This window comes from Syzygium oleosum, unplaced genomic scaffold (genome assembly GCF_021117445.2).
Source record: "Syzygium oleosum isolate NSW1041296 unplaced genomic scaffold, Sole_v2.1 Sole_v2.48, whole genome shotgun sequence".
NCBI classification, from domain to species: Eukaryota; Viridiplantae; Streptophyta; class Magnoliopsida; order Myrtales; family Myrtaceae; genus Syzygium; species Syzygium oleosum.
Genome location: NW_026607532.1, coordinates 332803 through 359611, shown reverse-complemented (window position 1 = coordinate 359611; position 26809 = coordinate 332803). Strand labels below are relative to the sequence as shown.

Sequence of the window (26809 nt, the reverse complement as noted above, 5' to 3'; positions counted from 1 at the left end):
TCATTTTCTTGGGATACTAATGCTTCTGGGGCCTCGAAGACATTGTGGCTGCTTCAAGACTCAAGTTCACTCTTTGGGCTAGTCAATGAAACCTGCGATTATCAAAAGTGAAAGGTTAGGCAGTGGTATCCACTAAAGACGGCCTGTAACTTCATAAGATTTTAACTCGAATATAGGAGTTTACGCCTGTATTAGGTAATTAAAACATAACAAAGAGATCCTAATCCAAAAAAAAAAAAAGAGGCTGGAGACAGAGAAATTCATAATTAAATTTGCCAAGTGCATTTGTTTGAGTCTGTTTGCAGCAGAAACCTCCTGTTGTCCTCTGGCTGCAACTTCAATGGTCATGTCTCGGCCTGTCCCAAACGGCAAACGGACTAACAAGAAACCGAGAGATCTTCACCAAATTTCATCTTCCATTCACAATACTTTGCGATACTTGACACACTTAGACATGAAAATCTAAGTAGTCGCATTTCCTACCCTTCATAATATTTACATGCAAGGACATTGCAAGTTGTACATCTGGCGAGATGTGCCACAATTTGAGAACAGCAGTTACTCCAGTAAACATCTAGAAAGAACATTGCACCAATATCAATATCAATTGTCAAATGAGTAAGTTCCAGCACGGATTCAAGCAGAATCGTTTTGCAACTCTCTGCAAGATTTAGTCCTAGTCTTTCTCCAGTCTCAGTTTCAAGTGGGTCTGAATGTCTCAACCATTTGGAAAGGAAATTAGACTTCCATGAAATACCTTGTCAAATATCTTGTTCCGAAGGAAATTATAAAGTATTCACCTCAACGGCCTCCCATGTATGATTCACTGTCAACCAACCAAAGTATTACATAATAGTACACATTTGGAACCTCATGCCTGTGTTAAAACGCACAGACTACTCAGAGCTACGGAGTATATATACTCGACATTAGCAGCATCAGAACAATTTTCAGCTGGAACCAAGTTTTGCCTTTTCTGTATCCACTTTAGAATATGAAGAAATGCCAGTCGCATCATATGAGCTTTCCCAGTTCTTCCCATCATATTGCTTGATCTCGACATGAGCCAGAGTACCAGGGTCCACGCACCTATAAGTAACGGCGATTCCATCTGGATTTGATCTTGGCCTGTAAAACGACGTTATCCCGCAAACTTTGCAAAAAGTATGCTTTGCCGTGTCAGTGCCGAAAGTGTAGGTTGTCAGGTATTGGTCTGAATTTCCCAAAAGTTTGAATCGTTCAGAAGGAACAATGAAGTGGATATTGCCTCTCATGGAGCAATTTGAACAATCGCATTTCCAAACAACTACGCTAGTCGGCGCTTCGACTTCCCACCGTACTCTCCTGCAATGGCATCCACCGCTATGAAGTAGCAGCTCAGATTCCATAACCACACGTTCTAATTCACGGGAGGTGCGATGGGCAGATGCAAGGATCTAGGTCGATCTTCACTGCAGTCAATATATAACGATAAGTTGCAATTTGATTTATAAATGCTCGATAGGAAAGGAAGTAGCATCTCATTACAGAAACAAGAGATAAAGGGGGGTATCACGGGGAAGAACCATTTTGGCATATGCAAAGACAGTCCTCACATGATAAAGCTGTGTTAAGATCCTGGCGACCGTCTAGAAAAGTCTCGTGTCAAAAACATCAAGAAATTTTTGCACGTTTATCCAGCCACACAATTCATTACCTTACATGACTCATAAAGATTAAGAGCTCGAGAACTCATGATACACATCCAAGAGGAAAATGCATAATGCACTCGTTCCACCAATCATGGAGAAGTGTGTGTAGGAGGTTATGCTTTTGCCTCAGAGAAAAGGATTTCAGTTAATGGTTGCAGATTACTAGGCTAGGCTAAACCATAATAAACAATCTAAGAACAAAGTAGAATTTCAGCAAGGAGTCACCTCCTAATCTGAAGCTATGTCATGGAAAGACTAAAGTGGACATCAGTAACAGTGTGATCAAATGCAAATATGAGCGAAGGGAATGCGTACAAAAAAATTGTGAGGACCGAAGAACTCAAAACGCATGGGTCCGCTTGATGATTGTAATTTCTTGGCGTTGAGATAGTCTGCAACACTTCCACTCCGATAGCACATTGCAGATTTCTTAATTTCAGAACAACAATAGCCGAAGTACCTATACATTCTGTTATCGTTTCCAATTGACTTGGTAATGGTGTGGAAAAACTTGAGGGGGAATTGAACCTCTGAATTCACATCCACGCATGCAGTGACAGTCTCGCTCAGATATGATATATCTATCCTAAACTTCAATTCCATAAACTCGAGATAACTTTCAAGGACTCTTTGATTACTAAAAACTGGTCGCATCTATTGAGGCCCTCTCAGCAAGAACTGATTCTACCCATTAAAGTACATGATGCTTTACAAATGGGCATATCATATCATAATTCCAATCAAATACACGTGCAAGAAGAAGCCATAGTTGACAAGTTGCTCACTGCCACAAAGATAGAACGGGCACGAGTACGTGATGAATTCAAAGGGAAAAAAAAAACATAAAAGACCAAGAAAGTAAGAGCCGGGTCAGAATGAGAACCCCATCTGCCCCCCTTAAGAAGCAGGGGAATCTATGCTCTGCTGAAGCAAGCAACAAGCAAAAATGATCTGCGGTGTAATCTCGCACATGGATCGCGTGAATAAAGGAAGAGAGGACGGATGAGATGGGAACGATCATCTTTTTGACTTTACCTTTGAGAGTCGAATAGCTGAGGAGGTGAAGTGAGAGCAGGAGCAGTCAGCGCAGAGAACAACCCTCAGAGAACTTCTGACCATCGTTAGGAGGAGGAGTATGAATACAACTTCCGCTCACTGATTAAAGAAATACGGAAAATTCCAAATAATAACCCGAAGCGCCCTCGTTTTCTCAACTAAGGGTCTGAAGTGAATTATGTATTAAATAAGGACCCGAAGCATCCTAATTTTACACAAATAAGGACATGAAATATACCTTGTCTCAAATAAGGGTCTGAAGTGGTTATCTCAATCTCAAAAAAGGTCTGACCTCACCGGAATCAATGGCATTTTCGTTTTTTATTTTTTGATTTATTTCCTTTTATTGTTTTTTCCATAGAAAACAAACTCAAAAACGAAAAAAAAGCTAAAGTTAAAAATAAAAAAAAAACAAGGGGAGGGCTCTCCCCGCCGATTCTGCCGCCCCATCGCTGGTGAGACGACAACGATGGCCGGCGGGGTTGCCAACGCCTCAGCGAGGGCCAGCAAAGCCGGGAGAGGGCGGCGACCCTCTCCTAGATCTGGGTGGGGGTCGCCGGACCTCGCCTCATTCTAGGCGAGGGTTTCCGGCCCTCACACAGGTCTAGCGGCCCTCTCCCAGACTTGGACGAGGGCTAGCGACCCTCGCCTAGACCGGGGCGAGTTCTGGCGACTCCCACCCAAATCTGGGAGAGGGTCGCCAACCCTCGCTGAAGCGCCGGTGACCCCACTAGCCATCGCCGCCGCCCCACCGGCGATGGGGCGGCAGCCATCGGCGGGGAGGGCTGGCTGCGAGCCCTACCATCCCTCCCCTGTTTTTTTCTTTTTTAATTTTTCTCAATTTTAAATATAATTTAACTAAAATTATATGTTAAAATTATTTTTGGACAAAAATGCCCTTGGTCGGCTGGAAAATTTGGCCGGCCGGCGGGGTGAGGCCTTTATTTGAAACTGTTATAACTACTTTAGATCCTTATTTGAGAAAATAAGAGCACTTCATATCTTTTTTTGACACAAAGTCCACCTCATGTCCTTATTTGAGAAAATGAGTGCACTTTGGGTCATTATTTGGAATTTTCCCAAGAAATAAGAAAATCAAGCTAGTGCGGCAAAAAACAAAAGGAAAAAAAGAAGAAGACCACCACCAGAATTGCTAACCATCATCCACGAAATAGGCCCGCGATAGCTCGGTCGCACTTTAGGTTAGGTGATGACTCATGTTTAGTTTTTTTGGGGATAATGCAGCAAATGGTCCTAAATTTTATCTCAATGTGTAATGTGGTCCATGAACTTTTAATTTGTTCAATGTGACCCATGAACTATAGCCCAATAACCAATGTGATCTCCAAACTTTCAATTTGTTCAATGTGGTTCATGGACAAACATGTACGAAAAGTCCATGGACCACATTCAACAAATTGAAAATTACCACATTAAATATTAGGTTATAGTTCATGGGCTAAAGTTCATGAATCATTTATGCTATTTTCCCTAATATTTTTACATCCTTAAAACAAAGGAACAACGATGAGATATCCATAGTACCCTCACGGTCTATTATCATATAAACTGTATTTAAAGTGAGTGTCTCGAAACCCTAGTCAATTATAATTTATTTGAGATAATTCGATTCCAATAAAACGAGAGCAATCAATTTATAATTTAGGCTTTTTGGTGATCAAAAAATTAATTTAAGATAAATTTATCACCAAAGTACCAGTTTTAGGTTTTTCATGGAATTAATCCTTGAAATATGTCATCACATATGGGCTGGGCCTCTAGTTCTACCGAAATTGTGATGGCATGTTACTGCAGTGGTTCGCTCGGATGAACAGAAGCTTTTCCGTTTCTCGTCGAAGCGCCAGTGGGTTGGGACGATCCAAAGCGAACGACGAAGAAGAAGGCGAATGGCGACGGAACGAGACGCGCTCGCCGAGTCGCTCAACGATCTCTTCCTCAACCTATCCACCATGGTCAAATCCGAGCTCCAGGTGCTCCTTCAATCCCCTTCCCCCTTCATTTTTCCATCTCGAATTCCTCTGCGATCGGGTGGGGGTTCTCTGATCTGATTGCTCGGGATGGATGTCCGGCTTTGCGTCGATGATCGGGGGGCCGCTGTTCATAGGGCGCGAACAATCACCTGGAGCTGCTGGAGAAGATGAACCTGAGGGTGGGCGAGGAGTACAAGGAGTTCGGCGACGTGGCGTCGGGGCTGAGGGTGTTCGTGGAGCAGCTCAAGTCCAAGAGCGGGAGCTTCGACGAGTACGTGCGGCAGATCGAGGCGATCGAGGATCAGGTGGCGCACTTCGAGTCCGTGATCTCCATGCTCGACAAGTACGTGTCCCAGTTGGAATCCAAAGTGCAGTCCGCGTGCCGCCCGCCTCAGTGAAGAAGGCTCCTTCGCTCCGTCCCAAATCCCCTCGCTCGCTCTTCTTTAGTTTCTCAGTCATTTTTTGTTCGAGTGTCGCGAACACCGTCACTTGCGTCGTTAAATCCATTTCGTCGTAAACCGTTTCATTGTATGGCAAATCACTCGAATAAATCAATCTTTAGGGACTCGAGACTGATTTTTTGTAGCTTGCCGTGGAAAGTCGCACTTTCTTGCGGGCCGGAAAGCTCGGGTCACGAAGTTGGCCACTTTGAAACTCCGGATTGGACTTTGAAAAAACGGCCCCGTTTCATGCCTTCATCGCAAATGCACGAGCAGGGCACGGTTGCTCGACAGTCTATGATTCCGAGGACCTGCGTATGGATGAATCCGTGCATCTGCAGCTCCCGAGTTTTGTTTGCTCTTTCCTGGTACGCTTTCATCTACTGAAAGCAAATCGAATGATCTCGGACTTATTAAGTGTTCCTTCGCGATAAGAGTCCCCGAAACCAAGTTGGTTATTCCCCCCAAAGGAGGAGATGAGATTTGAATTAGCGAGTACGCGAGCGGCCCCCCAATCTGGACTAAATTACATACCTATATTTGCAGCATTTCTGATTAGTATGGACGAGAACATAAAACTAGGTGCTCATTTGACGTGCCTGGAAAGTGAATAATGCAAGAGGGAGGAGATAGCTACAACAAGTAAGGAAGTAAGAGAAAACATATGCAGGAGATGTACAGGTTGGAGCTTTCAAATCGGAGTATCATTGCTTGCCTCTCGTCGAACCATTCACCATCCACTTCCAGAGATCCAAAGCAAGCGAGGATGCATCTTTAATAATGCAACATCCTCATCAGTCATCAATAGTTCGACCCGTAAATCCTCCACAGTTGGTATTAAACCTAAGAACTCTTAAAAGACTCAAATTGTCAGTCCCGCTTCAAGGTTTTCGTGATGAAGGTTCTTGTAGTTACTATGGCGACGTAGGCTAAAACTGTAATGGAAATGCCCCCCAATAGAACAAAATGGTCATAAATTGAGTCCTGGACAGTATATACACGAAGACCGATCGCATCCCAGTTGCTCTCTGTCCAAACGGGGTCCACCATTCCCATGGGATCGGAAGAATTTGGAGGGAGCACTTTCCAAGATCCAGATTCAAACTTCAGACGGGTTGAATACGCGGGAACATACCTGACATCCATAAACATAAAGACATAAAAATCTAGGCAAACAATATCAGTACACGTCAATTGCAAGAGAACATTAACTAGTGGCCTCACCACTGCTCCAAGCATTAGTAACAGAAGGGTTCTTAACAAGCTTTGGCTATCATTATTATTAAGGAGTGTCGTAACTAGAGAGACCCGATGAAAATAGGCACACATGAAGTGAAAGATAGGTCTTTTTCCATACATGTGTGTGGAACTAATAGGAGAGGAGCAAATGCAGTGATAAGGGTAATCATAGGTGCATGCATTCGTGTCTCCAGTTCTATTACCCAGCCAAAACATTTCCACATCTTCAGGACAGTGAGCTAGGATTGTTTCATGTTCCAGAAGATGCATATTTGGAAGTAAACTCCTGGGACAGGGCAACTTCATCCTAAGTTCATAGTTACACATGGAATTTTGTCAGGACTTCCTTTAGCATGTGGAGGTTAGCAGTCTAAATAGCTGATGTCGCCTGGTCCAATTTTCACATATAATGAAGCAAATAGTATGCCTTTAAGTACTACTATTTCATCACACCATCCTACTATCAAGTTACCTGGTCGTAGAGATGACGCAAACTCCTTTCTGATCACTTTCTGCTCTGATGCAAACTCCACCTTCATTAGAACAATTCTGGGAACAAGCTGAGCTAACATTCTGTCTCCAAATAGAAGTTTTGTCGGCGAGAAAATTCCATATGAACCTAGAGGTATCATCCACATTACCAGGATTTGGTGTTGAAGAGGGTTCTCCAAGCAGAACACCCGGATAGTGGTTTGGGCAAGTAGTGCTAGGTGAAATGTAGCTCTTCACCAAAGCACAGGATAGACCCGGTTCACAACTCAGCAGACATCCCATAAGTTCTTGTACAAGAGATTCATTAACATTGACTGTACGCAGTGCTGAATTGCTCAAGTTTTTTTCATCATCATTGGCTAGAACATAAAGGGCACGGGCAACTATTGTAGCGGCATCTGCTACAGCAGAAGCATTTATATTTGCTGCATTGAAGCACGAGTTAGACAACCAGAGATACGTGGATGCTCGATAGGACTCGCAATAAATACGTAACAGAATACAAGCTCAGAAAGATTCAGGGTCAACTTACACAAATCATCAAGGTGACTATGGTAGAAGTTGTTGGTGAAGGCAGTATCAAAATCTTCTAGAATAACCCCAGATGTCTGAGAGTTCTGCTTAAGGAAAAGGAAAACATATATGTCTTCAAATTGCTGACTCAAATACTTTCCCGGGTACTTAGATTTAGTCACTTTCATTCCTCCAATATAACATAGCCACTAGAATTTTCCTTGTCCTCTTAAATGTTTCTTTTTGTCTGCTATATGGACCAGTTTAACCTCGTCAAGTCTCCAATAACTGTGTAAAAATAGATAGTTATCTACAGGAGGCAACCAATGTCCTGTTGAGAAGGCAGCTCTTACCTGCTCAGCCAAACTTAGAGAAATAATCAAGTCTTTTACATGCATACTGAATGAATTGTTAGTGTAATACCATCCTATGATGACATTTATGCACGTTAATGACTTCAAGCTTACAGAGCTGCACGAAAAGAACTTCACAAACCTTTCTAAGAAATGCCATAAGAGATGATGGAGGTATCCCTGGATTTGCGGTACTTGCCGAGGATATTGTGATTTGATCAGAAAAGAAGGAATCTCCAGCTTGTTTTAAGGCGTTCAGTGTCTTATTGATGACAGATGAAGCCTGCATTCACAAACACTGAGTATTATGACTAAAAACAAGTCAACAAAGCCAGACAAGCATTAAGCTGGTTTAGCAAATGACGTCTGTAAATCAATATCAGTTGTTGTAATTGGACCATTGTTCACATGATATTCCTCTTTTGCCACATATGGATTGGGGTCATCATTCAACTAAAATATGATTTGCTATGCATACAACATGGTTTCAGTAGCCAACAGAAGGCCTTACTCCTAGCTCTACAGCTTGAGAGGATATTTTGTACATAAGTTATACCACATTCACAAATAAAATGTCGCTTAAGAAAATAATACAGACAAATTAAGTTTTACTGGATATACAATACATATCCACCCCCCCCCCCCCAAAACACACACACACCAAAAAAAAAAAAAAAATGAAAAGGAAGGGCAATGCAAAAGGCCTCTGGATACAACATTTAGACTGCAATACATCATGTGACAAGTATCTAATCTGACAAAAACAATGGCACACTACTGGAAACAAATAAAATGTCCAATGCACTTTAACTGACAACAGAACAGATATTGATAAATATAATTTGAATTTAGTGTGCAATAAGCTCTCACCCCAGCTGTGTGAGCGAAAAATTTCTTTGCTCCTTGACCAACCCCTTTTCCAACAGATCCAACTTCCAGGACCTATGCACAAGCATTTGTCAAGCCGACGATAGCATAAGATGAGAGAAAACATATCACATCAATAGAAGAAAATAATGTTCCAGGGGAAAAAGAAATGTTTATAGAAAATACTAAAAAGACCCAAAACAATCACATATCAAATTCAGGCACTTCTGGCAGCAAATCTAATAATCAAGGAAAACCCATAAGGAGCTTCTGTCAGAAACTGACAATTACATTATGGTTACGACCCCCGTTTAAATTAGTGAACTTACTAAGTACATGATCTGAGGAATGCATTTTTATCAAAACTAGGAAATTACCATCTCAATTGATGTCTCATTGAGTCCATTGACAGAGTCCGAATGCAAATCAAGCTCATATAAGAATCTCCTGCTGCCAAGGTAGCCCCAACCTTCTCCAGTGAAAAAAAGAAAAACAAGCTGCATTACACGTAGAAATATCAGGAAAGTACAGAATTCAACATAGAGTAGAGATATACCAAAGTGCAAAGCATATTCTGAAGGCAGAAGATGTAATAGGAAACAGTAAGCACATCATTTCTAGGCAACCACGAGAATACACACGCATCCCTGCACGCATGCATGGGTGCACACATGTACGTCTTACGACATCAGCTTTAAAGGAACCACATGAGCACCAAAAGGCCAAATCAATTTGCAACAAGGTAAAACCTGTCAAAGTTTATGGACTCACACTTCTACAAGTGAATTAGTACATAAATCTGTCAAGTCCTCATAAAACAAAGTACCAGAACATCTATGCACATCTAAGGGTAAGACGCATTGCTCCAAAGGTTAAAGAAAACAGAGGCTTAATCGGAAGGCAGAGAGGGAAAAAGAATAGGAATATGGAAATACTACACAGATCAGCAAGAACTGCAAAGACAATGCTATCAGAAGGATGTTTAGGCATTAGATTCTCTTCAACCATGGGCATTCGACATAAGCACCAGACATTTATAGACAGTCTAACAGCCTCTATGGACGATTCTTATCATTTGCACACCTGTCTACTGGAATTAGCCAATCCATCAACATGAGATAGGGCATCTATAGCTGCCAGCAATGCAATCAGTCCCTGAAAAAAATTCTCCAATAAAAATTTTGTCCATAAACCGAGAAAACAGAATAGCCGATATTTCTTCTAGCGAGGGTATAAGCAGTGAGACCTACAATCTTTCTGTGAGGATATGAACAGTAAAGCATAGACTTACAGATATAGGGGATTCTGCTCCAAGATTTTTGTCACGAAAAAAAGAGGCAGAATCCATTGATGCGACAGTTAGAATTACACCCTTGGATTGGCTTGAATATGAAGCATTAATAGGCGGGAGCGATGACCAGACACTGCCCTTCATAATTGCAAGATATTATTAAAAATCTGCCGTAATAGGAGACAACAAGGTAGAACTTTACTGATATCAAGTATTTGCATGAGAGACCCAAAAGAGAAACATGCTCCAAGCCTCCATGAGATCTCAAGTTAGCACTTCAACGAGCTACTAAAAGGAAAGAGATCTCAGAAAATTGTTACAGTCACAGCATGTCAAATACTAATGGAAGTGGTATGAAGGTATCTCTTCTCATAAGAATAGGTGATAAACAACATGTTCCTACAGTAAACATGTTGATAAAAAGCGTCTTTACGACGTGATCAGTTCCGTCCCAATGTTATTGATCAGTTGTTTAAAAAGCACAAACTATGACAAATCATAAAAATCAAGCAATTAACATAAGGAAACATAAGTTAGATCCACTGAACTGGTTACTCTTGGAAGCTTTAGTAGGAGATATCCTCCTCGGAGTAGCACATATTCACATTTTTTTAAGTAAAAGATGGAAAAGCCTATTAAACCGACAACTGACATAATATCCGTGAAAACCTCACCTATATCCACCCAGTGGTAAACAAGTTTGTCCGTCTAAACAAGACTGTGAATCACGAGTCCCAGATTTTGTTGTCTGACTCAGAAAAAACATTAAAGGAAAGAAAAAGAATTAGAAACTCCAGCTTTGGAAGTAAGAGATAGAACTGCTCATGCAGGTGAAAGAAAACTTCCTTTACCTGCATCACAAGATCAAATTCAGCCACATGTGCAGTATAAGCTTTCTCGCGCTTCTCATTACTGGCTGAAAGCTGCATGAAGTGAATCAGTTATGTCCATGTTTTGATTACCATGGGAATCGTCTTTCTCTACACTTGGCAAAAATTTTAGCCCCAAAACCCATTTGAATGAATTCTAAAAGTTACTAGCAGAGGGATTGCCTCCAGATTTAAACGGGGGGTGTTTTACCTCCTGAACACTCAGTGAGCTACTTGCAGAAAGCAAAAACACAGGAAACTGATAGGAGTTCCACATTATGCCAGATCCCTGAAAAAAGGAAAAAATTTTATGCTTCAGCTTCTTGAAAACACATTCCCCAACTTTGAAAAATAATTAATGCAGGAGAGTGTAAGTGATCACTAATTTTCATTCAAATACATCGATCTAGACTAAGAAAACTCTTTATTAAATGAAAGACCTCAAGTGATATTCGTGAGACATTGTCCTTGTAAATCAAGTGTTGCACTAATTATTAAATCATTATATTATCAAATAATATCTTATGCTGTTGTGATATAGAAATTGAAATGCACTATTGCATTATGATAAATGATGAATAGGTTTGTGTTGATTGATTCATAGTCACTAGGAGATATATCCACACTCCAGTCCATTTTTTTAGATTCGCGTGATAAATCATTTAAGCTTTTAATACAATTGATCAAACTAAACAAGTAGAAAGTAGACAAACTGTAACAAGTTCAATACTAAACCCACTGCCTTGCACTTACAAAAGTTGGCAATCCAGATAATGTTTAATTGACAATGCTGGATATTTCTTATTAAGAAAGAAGTCCAATCAAAAGCCAGGACAAGTGAAAATAATATAAGTTGATGAAAGTGAGAGAACTAGATGGTAACCTTGCAGGACTGAACCGACAAAGTAAAGACCTAAAAAGGTAATCTAAACTTAAGTATCGGCATATCTTTGCTAAATTCCCATTTATAGCATACCAGAGGGTTCCATTCATAGCTGATATTCTGGTAGGGCGCGAATTTAGCTTGTGGGAACTTCTGGTCTGGAGAGAGTCCTATGAGGGATGAACAATGCCACCATTAACAGCACCTAGGTAAAATGTCCTTCAATATGCTTATTTAAGTAAACATCATATATGATGAACAATTAGTTAAACTTTACCCAATATCTCCTGGGACGAAGATACTGATTCGACAAGAACACCTCCAACATTCTGAGCAAAATCCAAGTCATTTGAAACTCTGGAATTAGAAAGATATCATGATATCAGCGAGGTAGCAAAAACACCGTATTTTTCATTTTAAAGTTAAACATATAGTGGGAAAACAAATAACCGCTAATGCATCCGCTGTGTTCAATGGATGAGTATGCAATTTAGTGGTAGTAGCTCATGGACATACTTAACAAAAGCCAATGATGAACGCCCAAATATCACATCTGGATGTTCCCACAGAATGTGTGTCACTTCCTCTGTAGGAAATGCACATAAGAAATCCTTTCAACAGATAATATAGAAACCTAGACAATTGCATTATTTGGTTTCTCTGCTTTACATGGAGGCTGAATCAATTTCTTCTGTAATGTTTTAAGATCTGCACTCTTTTAACCTAGTCCAGGCAAAAACAGTGGAGGGAGCACACAGTGGTTCAAGTCATTTGTGCTTAGACCTGATCCATCCCCTTTTGTACAATTGTGTGACCTGATTAAAACTTGGACTACAGACAATAAACAGGTTTGGCTTCAGTTCTGGTTTCCACTTCTGACAAAAGACTAATAAAACATAAAGTCTATGCATATAAATATCAGAATATCTTATTCAGGACAACCTTATCAGAGACGAACGGAGATTGGAAGCCACTCAACTAGACAGTGTCAGTCAATTTTTTCCCTTTTTCTCAGATTTTATGCTCCCCTATCCCCCTCAGCAACATGCCTCGGTGTTATCTACTTAATGGCACCCTCCGCACAGGAACTTGAACATAAAAAGGTGTTTTCTCTCCCAAATAGAGGGAGTAGTTTCTTTTCTTTTCCAATTTTACCATAAAGAGGTAGCATAAGAATCAGGATTCCCAGAACGAACGTGAGATATTAGCGGCTTTCCCCCAATTAAATTTTGGTGCAATTGGATTGAAACTTAATTTAAGACAGTTTATAAGACCATGCCGTCAAAGTCAAACAGCTATAAGTCAGCCGAAACGCTAAGAAGGAAAGGGCACCGGTACTTCTTGTTTCATCTTCAGCTCAAACTTTAAAAACATTCATGCAGTTAAAAACAGAAACCAAACAGATAAATATAAGCCCAATGGCCTGGTTATGTACAGCGAGGTTACTGGTCGAGCACCTTGAAATTCCCAATATAAATATTCCTGTAATCAACATCTATTCTTGATCGATTTACTTTCTACCACCATCCCTACCTAATCGAAAGCATACCAATGACAAAATGAAGTTAGCGTACGTGCCTCTTGAAGAAACCATCGATCTCATCTACAGATAGCAGAACCGCCGAAGGTCGAGTCAGCCGAGTTAAGTTGCCGTATCTCACGATCGGAGCCACGACCTTGTCTCTTCCAGGATCTTCAAACATAACGATACAAAAGCAATCAACGGACCACCTTCACAAAACCGACTGAAAACAATCGCGGCACAGCCACAGCAACAATCATTCAAAGCCCCGGCGAAAATGAACTTACTAGCACACCCTATCTCTCCCGACAGGTTGAGCAGCCTCACGCAGGGATATCCGTCGAGGACGGAGTACATTTGCTTCTGCAGATCAGGCACCGACTCCATGGAGCTGGCTTCTCCATCTGCATCGAAACGACAATACGATCAGGCGTCGATTCGCGCCGATGAAACAACGAAGGAAGCTACGAATGCGCGCGGATTGGCAAATTCGACCGCAACGCCATAAAAGAAAACGGCGATTCACCGGAGAAGGAGCGACGGAGATGGAAAGAGAAGAACGCCAAAAGGTAAAGGAGCCTCGTGGCCATGGCGACGGAGGGTGGAAGCTGACGAAGTCCGGCAGAAACCCTAGGCCATGCGCTCTCTCTCTCTCTCGCTCGCTCGAGAATTTCAATGGCGAATTTGTGCGTTTGACTCAGCGAAGGAACGATGCTCGATGAAGATTTGCTTAGCTGAATTGAAAACCTGAAAGACCTTCCTTCCCACTTGCAATTCTGGTTAATTGCACAGTGGCCCTAAACTCTCCAAAATTAAAATCGCCCCCATACGATTTAGCTAGAATCATTCTTCTATTTCAATGGAGTACTCGATTTGCCTTGTAATTTCCATAATTTCAGGGATAATTTTCGACATTTTCCCCTAATTGAAAACCTTAACTAAGTATATAACCAACATCATTATATCGGTGTCGGCACAATCCATCATAAAAGGCGATCTAAAGATGAAGAATGAAACCATTTTGGAGAAATTTATTAGAGGTTATCTCGAGTCAAACGCAAGTACATGAAAGAGTTCGAATTTCAGACGATAGTGCAACATTCTTCTTTGAGACTATCGAGCAATTACTAGAACTCTTAAGCATATATCCCTGAAGTGGAGATGAGAGATCAAGCGAAATAAGGTGGCTTCCCGAATCTTGCTTAAGAAAGACGAGCATAATCAAACTAACTCTAATTTTCTTCTTTTGATCATTTAAAATTAGGTTAATATTACCAAGTGAGTGTACCGATTTGGGATTTCTTTTTTTTTAGGTGTAATGTAACCGGTGACATTTCAAGATGAGACCAAACATTTGCCCATTCAGTGAACAAGTATTTCTCGAATCCGACTCTACGGTTGATGAGTTGGACTAGTTTCGACTTGAGCTTCGAAACTCCCCGGACAAAGATCCCACAATTTGCCGCCGGCTCAAACTATGCAATCACCACAGTCGCCGTGGGGAATCGGTTCGAAACACGAAGGTGACCATAACTTTCGTTAGCACCCGGCGACTGTTCCGCTAAGGTAAAGAGGACCTCCAACACGGACTGCCCATACAGCACTCCGGGAGGATACTTATCGTCACTGCAGAGAATGTTCACCGCGGTTGTCTTCTTACAATGATCGCCTCTCGCGAAATCAAAGATGCGGAAGAGAGCAAATGCGAGGAACGTAAAGTCACGAACAAAGTATCATGTTTAGGTCCCGTGATATAGTTATTTTCATGGTACTCTGTACTCTTGTAGCATAAATCATCATTGTCAACTACGCCATTGCTTGCTTTCTCGGAGTTGATCCTCTTTCATTTTAGTTTGTGTATTGTCAGTCGTGATCACCAAGGCTCAGCTTTGAAATTCACCATAACTTGGAGATCAACTTTTCGTCTCCATGCATATGTGAAGACATGGGTTGCTGCATTTCTTGCCACCAGCCCCAAAGAGTGTTATTGATCGTTTTGAGCAGAAGCGACTCTGCTGACTCCCTGAATTATGATTCCTTATACATGAATGTAGCGTGGTGTTTATCAAAAAAAATTAGCCAAGATAGGTGAAATTCAAAGGTAAAACATCAAAAAAGAGAGAAGAATGCGTCATGAGTCTTGAACCTGGCTGAGGATCTCATGCATAGTGCTGCGAGTGTACTAAACTTCCGTAGCAAGTATAGGCCGGAACCAGTTTTTTTTACCCAACATCTAAGCTCGCGAGTACGACTCATTTTCTACAAATTTACCCATTACTCAATCCGCACATGCGAATTGTTGTCTCGTTGTCTAAGATGAAGCTTTGGCCAGAAACAACGGAAGTACATCTATTAATGAATCTAATATAGTCTGCAACAAAATCAATTTACAGTAATAGAGTTCAAACTTTCTATGAAAGGAATAGCATATGAGAAAAAGAGGCAGCATCTGGATAGGAAAGCTACACGTTATCACGAAGTCAAATACCAAGCTCTACTAAAGACTCAACATCTAGGAAGGACTCCAAACAAAATTCGTGAAGCGTGATGCTAGAACCACATTGTACAACAACTTCTTATTAAGCAGGGTGCAAATGGAAGTTTACAAACCGAAATCTGCCCTGGCTCTCTGAAGCACCGATGTCGCTCTTGTGAAAAACTCAGGTTCCTCTTTTCGTATATCGTCAAGGGTCCTCTGCTCATGTTCATCAGCCTAACGGAACAGAAAATAAAATTAGACACCAGTATCAATGACAAGGAGACCATATAAGATGTGTTTTAATTTGAAAAAGCTTGTGTCTCATACAGGGCAGCCTTCACCATAGTCTCTTCTCTACTGTGTAACAATCAAATGTTCAAAGTTTACCAGGGCGGGGACTAAAAGGCAAAAGCTTTGTCATGAAATTGGGACAAAAAGCAGTCTAAGACGGTATCCAAACTTCAAAAACGGCAGCATAACAACTACCCCTTGCAATATCAGGAAAGTGTATCAAATGAACTCAGCTCTGAATGAGCATATTTTTCTTGCATAGGCCGCACATCATCAAAAAAATCTAAACGAGATGGAGCTGAAAAATCAAAATTATCGGGGAAAGTGTAAAATAGCATCTCGTTCCCAGGAGACTTTTAGATTACCACCACAACCTCACATGTAAAAAAAAAACGCTTGCCTTGGGGTGGGCAGGTAAGGCTAAGGGGCGGATTACAGGGGCTGGCGTAGTCCATCATGCAATCTTTGCGTGGAGCAAATAAAATAAGAAAAATTGGCCTCAAGTTTTTCTTTTCTTGTCCTAAGTAGACACCACATACGAAGCCATCTAGGAAGATGGAAATATGGACATGGGACTGACCACAAGGATTGGATGGTAAAATTGACAGCCATGAACATGTCTAGGAAAGGATGATGACCTTGCAAGTAAGGCAGAGCTCGCAGAGAATCTCAAACAGTTACGAGCGTACCTCTGTAAATTTTAATAGAATCAAATTGTCTACTGACGCTGGTTGGGCTCGATCCCACCTGAACAAAGCAGACAAAAAAATAAGCAAATAAATACAAAATGCAAAATTCATATGAGCTGCATTGTACCATCCACTATAATGCATCTTCATAATTGAAAATGAGAGATGAAACACAAACAAAAATAATCAGACATCGGGAAATTGGGAAAAGAATATGCAGTGCTGTTGCAAAAGGATTAAAGTTGGCTTTAAGACATCTGTTGTTCGGTTAAATGAAAATAGAAAGGTCATCAGTATGGAAGTCATTAAGTTGATATTGCAGCTATTTCAGGAGGTATAAAATTAACAGATAAATCCAAACTGCGCAAATTGCAAGAACATAAACTTCATAATCGTGCCGGCATAGAAAGGTGGAAGCTAAAACTTTTCAATGTGAAGAGTGCACAACAGATGCACATGATTGGGCACTTTGTGCAAGTGGCACTGTGGCAGCGCACCCATCCAAGTGGACTAGCTCACAATTGGTTAAACTTTGCATGAAAAGCAAAAGAATGCAAAAAATGGAACCCTGAATCCTAATAGCTTTTGGAATATGAATTAGCAAAGCTATCTAACCTCACAAGCATCAACTCATTAATAGATCTCCACATTGCACGTCCTACATCTTTTGCGATCTGCTCTCTTGCGCTGCGACCATGCCATAACTCTTTTACTACGTACATCACTTCTTCAACATCAACCTTCAAGAAACACACCAAAAAATTGATGGTACACACACATATAAACGCGATATTCTCACGAGTATGTAGAAAATCACAGAGAAGAAAAGGAACGAAAACTTAAAGGAGTCTGATATCATCAGTATAGTAGAATACAGTTTTATATTGCTATCTGATGAGAAGTTAACCTAGTAGGTAAATTAAATAGATGAGATCAATGTCACGGGCCAATATCTAAAAATATGTCTCGCCCAAACTATAGAACTGATCTGTTGACAAATAGTCAAGCATATTCTCAGAAGTCAGAACCATAATGCCACACCTGGACATGTGTAGCTGTTCCATAGAGTGACTCCTCATGCTCAATAAGCCGTTGATGAAGGATCCTGTAATGATCCATATCCAAATTGACCACTGGCTCCGTTTGAACTTGAAATCTTGCAAGTTGTGTGACCACATAGGAAGCCATTATCTGTCCAAAAATTGCAGGAATCGTGCCTAGAACAGGGATTATACGAACCCTAAAACCTGGCACAATCTGACATCAGGACACATGAGGTTGTATAGTCAAGATACATAACCAATCATAGTAGTACAGGTAACCCTGAAGCTATTATGACCAAGTTATTTGCAATTGTTCGGTTCAACTTTTTCCTATCTAATTTTCAACAAAGAGTCTTGATAACTTATTTTGAAAAGCATTAAGAAGAAACATATCCTCACTTGATAATCTGAAGGATTTTCTTCTTCTCCATTTGGCCCCCTGAATGGAAGCAGCTTCACCTTAGGTTTCTCTAAGGAAAACACAACAGGAATACCACCTTCAATGCCATGGTCCTTCCTCAAACGTTGTCTTACCTAGGGAAAGAGAACTGAAACTATGAAGATATTTTTGGGAAACAAGAACGGTTAAAGCAAATTAGCTGCTTCACACAATAATCATCACAGGAAGTTGTACATATCAAATAAATTAAAAGAAAAAAGTAAGTTTCACATATCTTCCATTCAAAGAAAACATGGCAAGAGAGAGCATGGGACAAGATTTCAGAGGCATTGACAAGAATCGGAAGGACAAGCAGATAGTTGTAGAATAAGCTATAGAACATGAGATCTTTTAACAGTTGTTTGCTAGCTATTTTGCTGAAAGAATAAACAAAGGAAAAGAATGAACAGAGAGATATATGCACAGAAACATAATGTGGCAGCTCCAGAATCAAGACAGAGAGTTACAGCTCTAGATAATGGATCATTTGCGGACTCCCTTAAATCAGCTATGCGAATTCTTGTTGGGTCAGCTCTAGCACCAGCTCCGGTTGCAGATAGAACCTTCACACCTCTACGAACACATGCAGCAAGAAGAGAAACCTACTATGGATGACAAATCAGAGCATTTAAGCATATATATACTCTACTCACAAGGCTGAATATTAAACTTAACAAAATAAAGCAAGTAGAGCAAATCTTGTGACTTTTCTAAACTTACTAGACAATAATTACTAACTATTGAAAGTAATGAACTACTTTTGATAGGCAGTGTCTTTAAGCACTTGTCACTCAAACATGAATGGACATAAAAGGGAGAAAAGTAATATGGATATGCTCTCACTTCTGAATGGTGGGAAATTTTCAAAATTAAGTAACTATGATATGACAAAAGCAAAGTTTTGAAAATTCATCATAATGCATAAAGAGTGACAAGGACGAAAAGAACAGAAAACTATTGCTTTTACTGAGAAAAAGGTTCTCGAATGTTTTTCAATGACAATCTAGACAGCTAGACCTATCATCTCTGGGCAAACCTTGCAAAAATTGAACTTTTGCAATATCAGCCCGAAAAAAGTACCTTAGTGTCAATGTTATCAATGCAGTCCAAGACAAAATCAGGATTGCCCGAAAGGATTTCTTCTTCTGTTGATGCATCATACAGCAGCACTTTCGCCTCTATATTGCTCTCAGGGAAGATTGATGAGAAATGCTTCTTCAGGCAGTGGGCTTTTGGAGTACCAACATCAGCTCTTGTTGCCACTGCGTGTCGATTAAGTGATGATAGTGATACCTTCTCATTTAATCAGTGAATGAGTAGAGGTATCCAGTGGATGCGAGTTCATGAATTTTCAAGCATATAGGTCGAAACAAAAAGTAAATGGGTGCTCTGCCACTTTTGCCAAGTCTTTTTAAAAATTACTTATCACAAGGACCTCAAGCATCTCTAATCCATAGTAATAGATGAATATGATCAGCAATAAGTTAAACAGAACAATTATCAAACTGAGAAATCATAGACAGAAAGTACCTGGTCAAAATCCACAAGAAGCAGTTTTCCAACTCCTGATCTCAGAAGCATTGATGCAGCATGACTACCAACTCCTCCGAGGCCAATGACCACAACATAGGATTTCGTCACTTTCTGTTGAGAGTCCAAGCCAAAGAACTGGATGTTCCTAAGGAGATGTTAAAAAGTATGTGAAATATGATAAAAAAACAAGCAACCAGAGGAATGTATACACTTGTGAGAAAACTATAAAAAAAAATTTAAATTAGGCTGGGCAAAACATGGCATGTAACTTACAAAGAAAAAGTAATAGTCTATCATGTAACGGAGAACATCTAAATTTCATCGACAAGGATCTAACGTCCGTAGACATTCACACATGTACGATTTATCCGTGATAGCCATAAAAAGACAAGAGAAGAACAGCCGTGAGGAAAATATTAACACAACTATTTTCGGTCTTTCATTTTATTATTATTATTGGGTCAAGTATGATGGAACACTTATAATCCCCCAGGAGATAAACCAAGTACCTGGTCAGTTGTTCGGAAACTATTTCATCTTTCAGCAGATCTACATCGGCTCTCTGATGATCTCCATTCGAAGAGTAATCTTTCTCCGTCGTGTCAAGTGTAAGCCCATTGCCTGATTGGTGGAAGTTAACAACAATACAAAATCATAGAGCAAATATTAATCAAGCGACGCTCGCAGTATGTCAGAACGGCATGCATGTATAAGGTAGAAGATAGCTCCTGATCCGCCATAAAGTTATATACAGGAGAGACATGTAGGATCAGAAAGCAAGAATCTTCTCACACTGACCCCCTGAAGAACCACACTTCCTCACTTACACACGACAGTAACTAACAAGCAAACAATCCCAGCCAAACACTCCATGCAACCAATGAGACACACAACCTCGTACAGCATCGAGAAAGAACGACTATTGAGCAACTCACCTTGCAAGCTAATATCCTTCTCAATGTACTTCTGTCCACGCCTTCTGGGAGGAAGAGGGAAAGAAAAAGATTATCACTTTCAGGACGGCACGAGCCAATTTGCCGGACAAGGCATACAAAAAAGAACAGTGCACTGAAAGCTAACTCAAGAAAGAGGGTCTAATTCTTCATGCTCGATACAAGATAAAGTGTAAGAGAAAGAAAGCTTTTTTTCCTCCGGGAAATTTCTGCTGAGAAAATTATGATCGCTGCGCTCACCTGGGAAGGAGCTTGAGGAGGACGAGCGTGGAAACGGAGCCGAGTATAGCTCCCCCTCCGAGCAACATCACCAGCTTCACTTTCTCTCCCATTTTTCTTTACCCTTCTCTTTCTCTCTCTCCGTCTCTCTCCCAATGGAAGAATTCTTCTGCAACTCTCGAAGCTAAAGTCCTACAGGAGAAGAGGGAAAGAGAACCCTTCGCCGCGAGAAAGTCCCAGGCTTTCTTCGAACGGTGTAGCCCATCAGCAGAAACGGGCCCAAACGAGGCCCGAGTAGGCCCAATTTGAGGCCCGAACTCCATGAACCAGCGACCTTCTGAGATGGGAAGAGAGGGAGCAAGATGGAGGGCGAAATCGGGTTGAAGCGTGAAGGAAGAAGCAGTAGGAGATAGGTTCGGTTGTTTCTTCGATCGAAGAGAGAATCGTTGAAACTCTTCATCATCGACACGCAGATTTTCGTAGCTGCGAGAAGATGGACGCTCAAGCGAGGAACAAGGCGTTGTTTCGGGCCAAATTGAGCGCGTTGAAGAAGGCCAAACGCATCGATTCCCCTCTTGTCAGGTAAAAAATCTCGATATCCTTTCTGGGCCAAACGTATCTTCCTATGTCATGGTGATTTTTGTTCCCATCGAGAGTTTCGGCATTTGACAGCCGAGATGTGCTGCTTTTGATGAGTTTCTAAGCGGTTGCTGGAAAATTGAGCTGAGAGTCCTGAGTTTGTGCGGGATTGAGTGCGTTTGTTGAAGCCCTAGATATGCACGCTCTATCTCGTCGTAGTACTTTCGCGAGCGCCTTGTCGACGGGGAAGCAGTGTTGATGGGAATGAAAGGGTATACCTTGATAATAATGAAGGCTGACTGTGCTTACGTTTGCGGGTATGCGGATGCTCTCAATTTCCGTTCTTTGAGCTTCGGTAAGCCTCGTGTTGCCGAAGAGGAGCGGTGCAATACGTGCTGAAGTGTAATCTTTTGGACTGCTGGAGTTCTTTAGTACCACAGTAGTTTCTGGTTCTCCATAGATTCACAATGCACGCCTAATAGCTCCAACATCGAAATCCGGCTGCAACTTGAAGTGCGGGACCGCGTTTCTAACTTTCGTGTGGCATGGATAGTATCTATTGTTCTCATCTAGGCTATTTTTTCTTTGGTTTCGCAGGTACAATGAATCTGATCAACCTGTTTGTAGGGTCTGTGACATTGTTCTGAAGTCTGATTCCCACTGGGATGCACACCAAGCTTCTCGTAAACATCATGAGGTAATTGTTTATATCATAACAGTGGATTTGATTAGCGAAATTCGGCTAATGATACTGAAAGCTGTGCCTGTGGGTGGAAAGATCACCATACATAGGAAAATAAATATTGTGGAAGAGGTTTCAAATGGTGAATTTTTTGATCATATGATATTGCAATTAGTAGAAATCCTCTCAGTAATATACTTTGTAATGTTTCAATCTCCAAAGTTGTTTGCTTGAGTTTTGTGTGCTTCCAATTTCTGTCAGTGAAAACTGCTAACAGGAGAGATTTACATAATTGCTTTTGAAGCCTAAGAGGGGGAAAATGCATTGTCATTAGATTTACATATTTCTTAAAAATGATCGTTTTCTATCACTTACAAAAATGAGTGGACGAAAAATATTTTGAGTGTCCACGAAAATTTTTAGACATGAATTGTTGTCGATAATGAAAACATTTTCCATTGACTAATTATTTTAAAGGATACAAGCGATCATTTTCAGGAAAATATTTTTGCAATCATTCATTTTCCACGAAACAAGCGGAGCTTAAATCAGTAAATCTTCTGCATGAAACTACAATAGCACTTCAGTTTCTCATCTCATAGCTTCCTCTATCTGCATCTTCCTTGTCCATTTTTCCCCTGGAAAATTCCCATCTATTATGATGTGACCATCGCTTATCTTCTATTTTTACTGCTGTGACTTTAATGGCTAGAATGGATTCTTGTATACAAACAGGCAATTTCCAATTTAAAAGCAAGTGCAGCTGGATCAACAGGGAATACCAATAAAAAGTCGGACCCGGCCTCCGAATTGCGGAAACCTCCACCTGAACCTTCTAAGGAGCTGCAGGGAAACCAAAATGAATCCTCAAGAGCAATGCCTAAACCCAAATCATCCTCCGGACTTCCTCCAAATTTTTTCGACAATGATTTTCAGAAGAGTAAAGCTGGTATGCACCCTCTCTGTCTTGCGCGCGTGTGTAATGCAATTTCCTCTCATATGCTGTAGCTGATGCTGATGCAATAGCCGTGTATAAAACTTTATTGGGTCCACTTTATACTGGCATCCTTCAGTGTGTCAACATATTGAATCACTGAGTAGTTTTTCTTAGATGTCTCTGTTTGTGGAGTTGGAGTACGCACCATCTTTACAATGTCATTATCTAAATTGAAATAAAACTATGCTTTGTTCTCAGTAAGCCCGCGAATGTTGTATCCGGTAATAATTTAAATTGTTACGCTTTGTTTTCTATTTGATGCATTACTTTAAAATATGCGCCGCTGGGTTTTTTATGACATCCTCTTATGTTTATGCATTGAGAGTGAAGCACTGTAAGTCTGCTTCAGCTGTTTTAGCGATCGACCTAGTCACAGGATCGGAAATTGGTCGTGATGGAGAAGGTGTTTAAATCATTATTTTACTGCAGTTCGAGTTATGAAAGGTTCAATGTATGTGGATTGATTTATTGGGAGTTGAAGTGTCAAATTTGGTGTCTAGGTTGACCTCAGGATACTAACTTGAAACTCCCTATGGTTTATATAAATGTACACCCCTAGACTGTTGCAAGGATTGTTGTCCAATTTTCCTATTAGGAGCTTGTGGCCTATCTGTTTGAGGACTGTCATGAACGTGCCTTCTGGTTGACCACATCAGAAGCATACTCCAGCGACTTAAATTGTATCCTTGGTCTCTTTTTCCACAAATGCTGGATTAGGGCATATCATCTGGTATTGTTCCCATTGCATTCGTTCCTTAGGCTTAGGCCTGTCTCCTTCCCTTCCTCTCATTCCACCTCTGTGGATATTACATGGGATTTCTTTCAAGGAGGGCAAGTTCCCTGCCTCGACCATGGTTTCTTGTTACCTTTGAGTAATATCAGCTCTATTTTGGAGTTGCCTTTGAATTATGTTTCCAGATGTCACCTGACCACGACCGTATTGTTTCTTCTAATTTGTCTCTGTGGAACACATGAAGGCACCTACTCTCCATGGCCGTTTGACTGAATAAATATCAAGTCTAAGGCCTTCAAGCTTTTGATTGTCCACCAAATGGAGGCTCTAACTTACTGTCTTTCAGGCTTCACCTGGTATCTACTTTGCAAAATCCATTTCTCTTGAATTTCAAAAACTTAATGCTAGGCCTAGATTATGACATAGCTGTATCACCATGAAGCATATAGGAATTAGAACATGAAGCCTAAAGGGAACTGAAGACAGAAGAAGCTGATGACTTTGCTCCTCTGAACATTTTTCTGTTACTCCCTCCAAATTCAACACATGAGACAAGAGGGTCAGAATTTCAAGATATCCTGGAGCGTGAGAGTCGAGAACCAATATAAAGATTCCACCATCGAAACATTTGGTGAATACTTCTAGGTATAACCCAGTAGTTCCAAAACTGTTGAACATCCTCTAAAGCGCTTGGATATTTTCTTCTGTGTAACTTGGTATCGCTTTTGGTCAAACTGCTATTACTTAGTTTATATGCATCTGTATCAAAGAGCACCAAGGGGTGTCTCCCATCTACAAAAGCTGCGATTTACTTTACTGAGATATATTTCCTCCTTTGACATGTGGAAGCATTTGCGGCTGAAGTACCCTCCACTTCTTGAGTTACTTGTTTCATATGTTAAGTTCAATTACTGGAGTGCTGTTTCATCAGATAGTGTTGAATGGTGATGTTGGTGAAATTACATATCATTGTATTATAGGGTCACTGGATATATATATTGTCTATGCTAAACTGAACTCAACTCTATGAAGCTGACATATCCTGGTAACTGGAAAAATTATAGGGAATTCTACTCGACCTCAAGTTGATACTTCAGTGGAAATGCAGAACAATATGAATGGATTGCCTTCTGATGATGTTCTAGCAACAAGAAGCGGTCAGTCATCTAGGGAGGACATCCAGACGGTAGAAACAATGACGGGTCCTGAAATGAAGCAAGCAAAAGGAGCACTCCCTGAAGGTTTCTTTGATAGCAAGGAGGCTGATTTACGCGCTCGTGGCATCAAGCCAGTTAAGATAGATGTGAAGTAAGTTTTTTCTTGTGTTACTTATAGAACATCCAACTACCAAATTCTCAGTGCCAAAATGAAAAGAATGTGCTGTTAATTTTTGTCCTCTGTCAGATGAGTTTATGGAAGTAATGTGCGATGAACTCCTACTTTTTTTCATTTCTGCCACTGCATTGTCACAGTTGTGCTATCTTTTAAATGCTATTCAGAGACGAATACAAAGAATTCGAAAAGTTGATTCAGGAGGACTTGCGGGAGGTGGATGATAGGCTGGAAGAAGAGGAGGTTCCTTGCTTATCCCGTGTTTCCATGTTATATCTACTTTATTCTAGTTTTGAATTTACTTGATGCAGCTCCATGGACCATTATTCTGAAATTTTGATTACAGATTGATGCAGCTGAGATGATAGAAGAGGCAGAATCTGTAGAGCAAAAGTGAGTCTAGTTTATGGATTATCCGTGCATGCATATCATACAAAAGCTGCTATATGAATTCGTGTATTTGGTAATGTTGCAGGGTTTACACGGGAAGAGTGGAGATATTACGGAAGAAGAAGCTGGAGTTGAAGGCTGCTAGGTCTGCAAAACGTATGAAAGGTTCTGAAGAAGTCAGCGAGGAGTCTGGACAAGAAGAGTCATCAAGTGATGATGATTCTGAAGAGAACTTTGCAGTTGATTGGAGGGCTCAACATCTCTAATAATACTGATATTGCTCGGTAGGCTCCTCCTTTCATATCTTTCCACCTTCTCTCTCTTTCTCTCTCTGTCTCTCTGTCTCTCTCTCTCTCTGATAACATAAGGCAGAGGGGTTGGTGGTGAGGTTCGTATCATATTTTAGTGCTTGAGAAAGCATTACATCTAAAGATTGATTATTCTCTCTTTGATCAATAGACTGATGCATCACTGGGCTTTCCATCTTTTGTGCCTTTTGTTTTGTTTTTTGATAAACTGGCATTTCTATCCAAAGCATCTGGAAAGGATGGAAATACTATAAACCTATTTGCTTCAAAAGGAGAGATAGTTGTTGGGTTTGAGCTGATTCACTGCATTAAATCTGGTCATCATGCACTTGCTAAACAATGTGGAAGATATCATTAACATCTTAAACACTCTTGTTCCTTACTCCAGATCGAAATGATAAATGAGTCAGATAATCTTAAGGGGTAGCAACAGTTCCACAGAGCCAATCAGAATGCAATGGTCGAGGTGGAAGGCGAATAGTAAGTTCATTCAAAAAAGCCTCAACTTCCTTTACCAGGCAGACAGAATCGTCAGATAGGTTTGGGTTTGGGATTGCCAGAAAAGTTTTTGTGACGACAATTTGTTGAGTTGGATGAACTTGAACGTAACTTTCTTTGTAGATGATTTCACTAACAACCTCTGTGGATTAAATATGGTGATGTGATTCATCCTGTCCATATTGTTAGGTTTCAAATTGAGGGAGGAAAAGTTGTTCAGAGTGTAAACGATATGCAATGATAGTGCAGCTATTACGTCCTAGCCTTCGATCTTTTGCTTACATTCAACGAAGGTCACTCTGATTTCAAGTTTTTCATTCAGGTCATTGTACGGTTACATGCGATTTCGCTTGTGTCCATTATGTTCAAACACTAAAGAGTGTTAAAGTGTCCTGTCCCATGGATTTTACTTAAAGCTCTGGATCAGTCTCCATAGA

General features: G+C 40.6%; 5 protein-coding genes across 10 annotated transcripts; 2 read left to right on the top strand and 3 right to left on the bottom strand.

Annotated features, from left to right (window-relative positions):
• Window positions 1-793: 793 nt before the first annotated feature.
• On the bottom strand, window positions 794-2855 carry LOC115667616 (uncharacterized). Of its 4 annotated transcripts, none has more exons than XM_030589174.2 (2): window positions 2727-2855; window positions 794-1451 (listed from the first exon to the last, which is right to left on the bottom strand). In XM_030589174.2, the coding sequence occupies exon 2, from the start codon at window positions 1386-1388 to the stop codon at window positions 951-953; it is 438 nt and encodes a 145-aa protein (XP_030445034.1). In that variant the 5' UTR covers window positions 1389-1451; window positions 2727-2855; the 3' UTR covers window positions 794-950. The 4 variants fall into 4 exon arrangements, with proteins under 4 accessions (XP_030445034.1, XP_056162782.1, XP_030445035.1 ...); XM_056306807.1 differs by lacking the exon at window positions 2727-2855 and adding an exon at window positions 2575-2707; XM_030589175.2 differs by lacking the exon at window positions 2727-2855 and adding an exon at window positions 2152-2454.
• A 1722-nt stretch (window positions 2856-4577) lies between these two features.
• On the top strand, window positions 4578-5289 carry LOC115668321 (biogenesis of lysosome-related organelles complex 1 subunit 2-like). Its single transcript, XM_056306813.1, has 2 exons — window positions 4578-4738; window positions 4873-5289. Exons 1-2 carry the CDS (start codon window positions 4655-4657, stop codon window positions 5134-5136), a joined length of 348 nt encoding a protein of 115 aa, XP_056162788.1. The 5' UTR covers window positions 4578-4654; the 3' UTR covers window positions 5137-5289.
• A 571-nt stretch (window positions 5290-5860) lies between these two features.
• Window positions 5861-13935, bottom strand: LOC115681469 (nicastrin). Of its 3 annotated transcripts, XM_056306804.1 has the most exons (16): window positions 13734-13935; window positions 13495-13611; window positions 13264-13378; window positions 11963-12042; window positions 11779-11855; window positions 11014-11091; window positions 10785-10856; window positions 10608-10681; window positions 9934-10066; window positions 9726-9797; window positions 9020-9139; window positions 8646-8717; window positions 7918-8058; window positions 7442-7526; window positions 6890-7334; window positions 5861-6313 (listed from the first exon to the last, which is right to left on the bottom strand). In XM_056306804.1, the coding sequence occupies exons 1-16, from the start codon at window positions 13795-13797 to the stop codon at window positions 6049-6051; spliced, it is 2010 nt and encodes a 669-aa protein (XP_056162779.1). In that variant the 5' UTR covers window positions 13798-13935; the 3' UTR covers window positions 5861-6048. The 3 variants fall into 3 exon arrangements, with proteins under 3 accessions (XP_056162779.1, XP_056162781.1, XP_056162780.1); XM_056306806.1 differs by lacking the exons at window positions 13495-13611; window positions 13734-13935 and having other exon boundaries at window positions 13260-13294; XM_056306805.1 differs by lacking the exons at window positions 13264-13378; window positions 13495-13611; window positions 13734-13935 and adding an exon at window positions 12469-12611.
• Window positions 13936-15559: 1624 nt separating this feature from the next.
• On the bottom strand, window positions 15560-21069 carry LOC115681401 (tRNA threonylcarbamoyladenosine dehydratase). Its single transcript, XM_056306900.1, has 11 exons — window positions 20875-21069; window positions 20617-20660; window positions 20191-20302; window positions 19679-19826; window positions 19229-19441; window positions 18616-18750; window positions 18109-18243; window positions 17708-17923; window positions 17282-17406; window positions 16667-16724; window positions 15560-15920 (listed from the first exon to the last, which is right to left on the bottom strand). The coding sequence occupies exons 1-11, from the start codon at window positions 20964-20966 to the stop codon at window positions 15810-15812; spliced, it is 1389 nt and encodes a 462-aa protein (XP_056162875.1). The 5' UTR covers window positions 20967-21069; the 3' UTR covers window positions 15560-15809.
• A 139-nt stretch (window positions 21070-21208) lies between these two features.
• LOC115681404 (protein ABA AND ROS SENSITIVE 1) lies at window positions 21209-26689 on the top strand. Its single transcript, XM_056306901.1, has 8 exons — window positions 21209-21435; window positions 22030-22129; window positions 22850-23063; window positions 24909-25152; window positions 25344-25419; window positions 25523-25569; window positions 25652-25850; window positions 26263-26689. The coding sequence occupies exons 1-7, from the start codon at window positions 21347-21349 to the stop codon at window positions 25830-25832; spliced, it is 951 nt and encodes a 316-aa protein (XP_056162876.1). The 5' UTR covers window positions 21209-21346; the 3' UTR covers window positions 25833-25850; window positions 26263-26689.
• The last annotated feature ends 120 nt before the right edge of the window (window positions 26690-26809 follow it).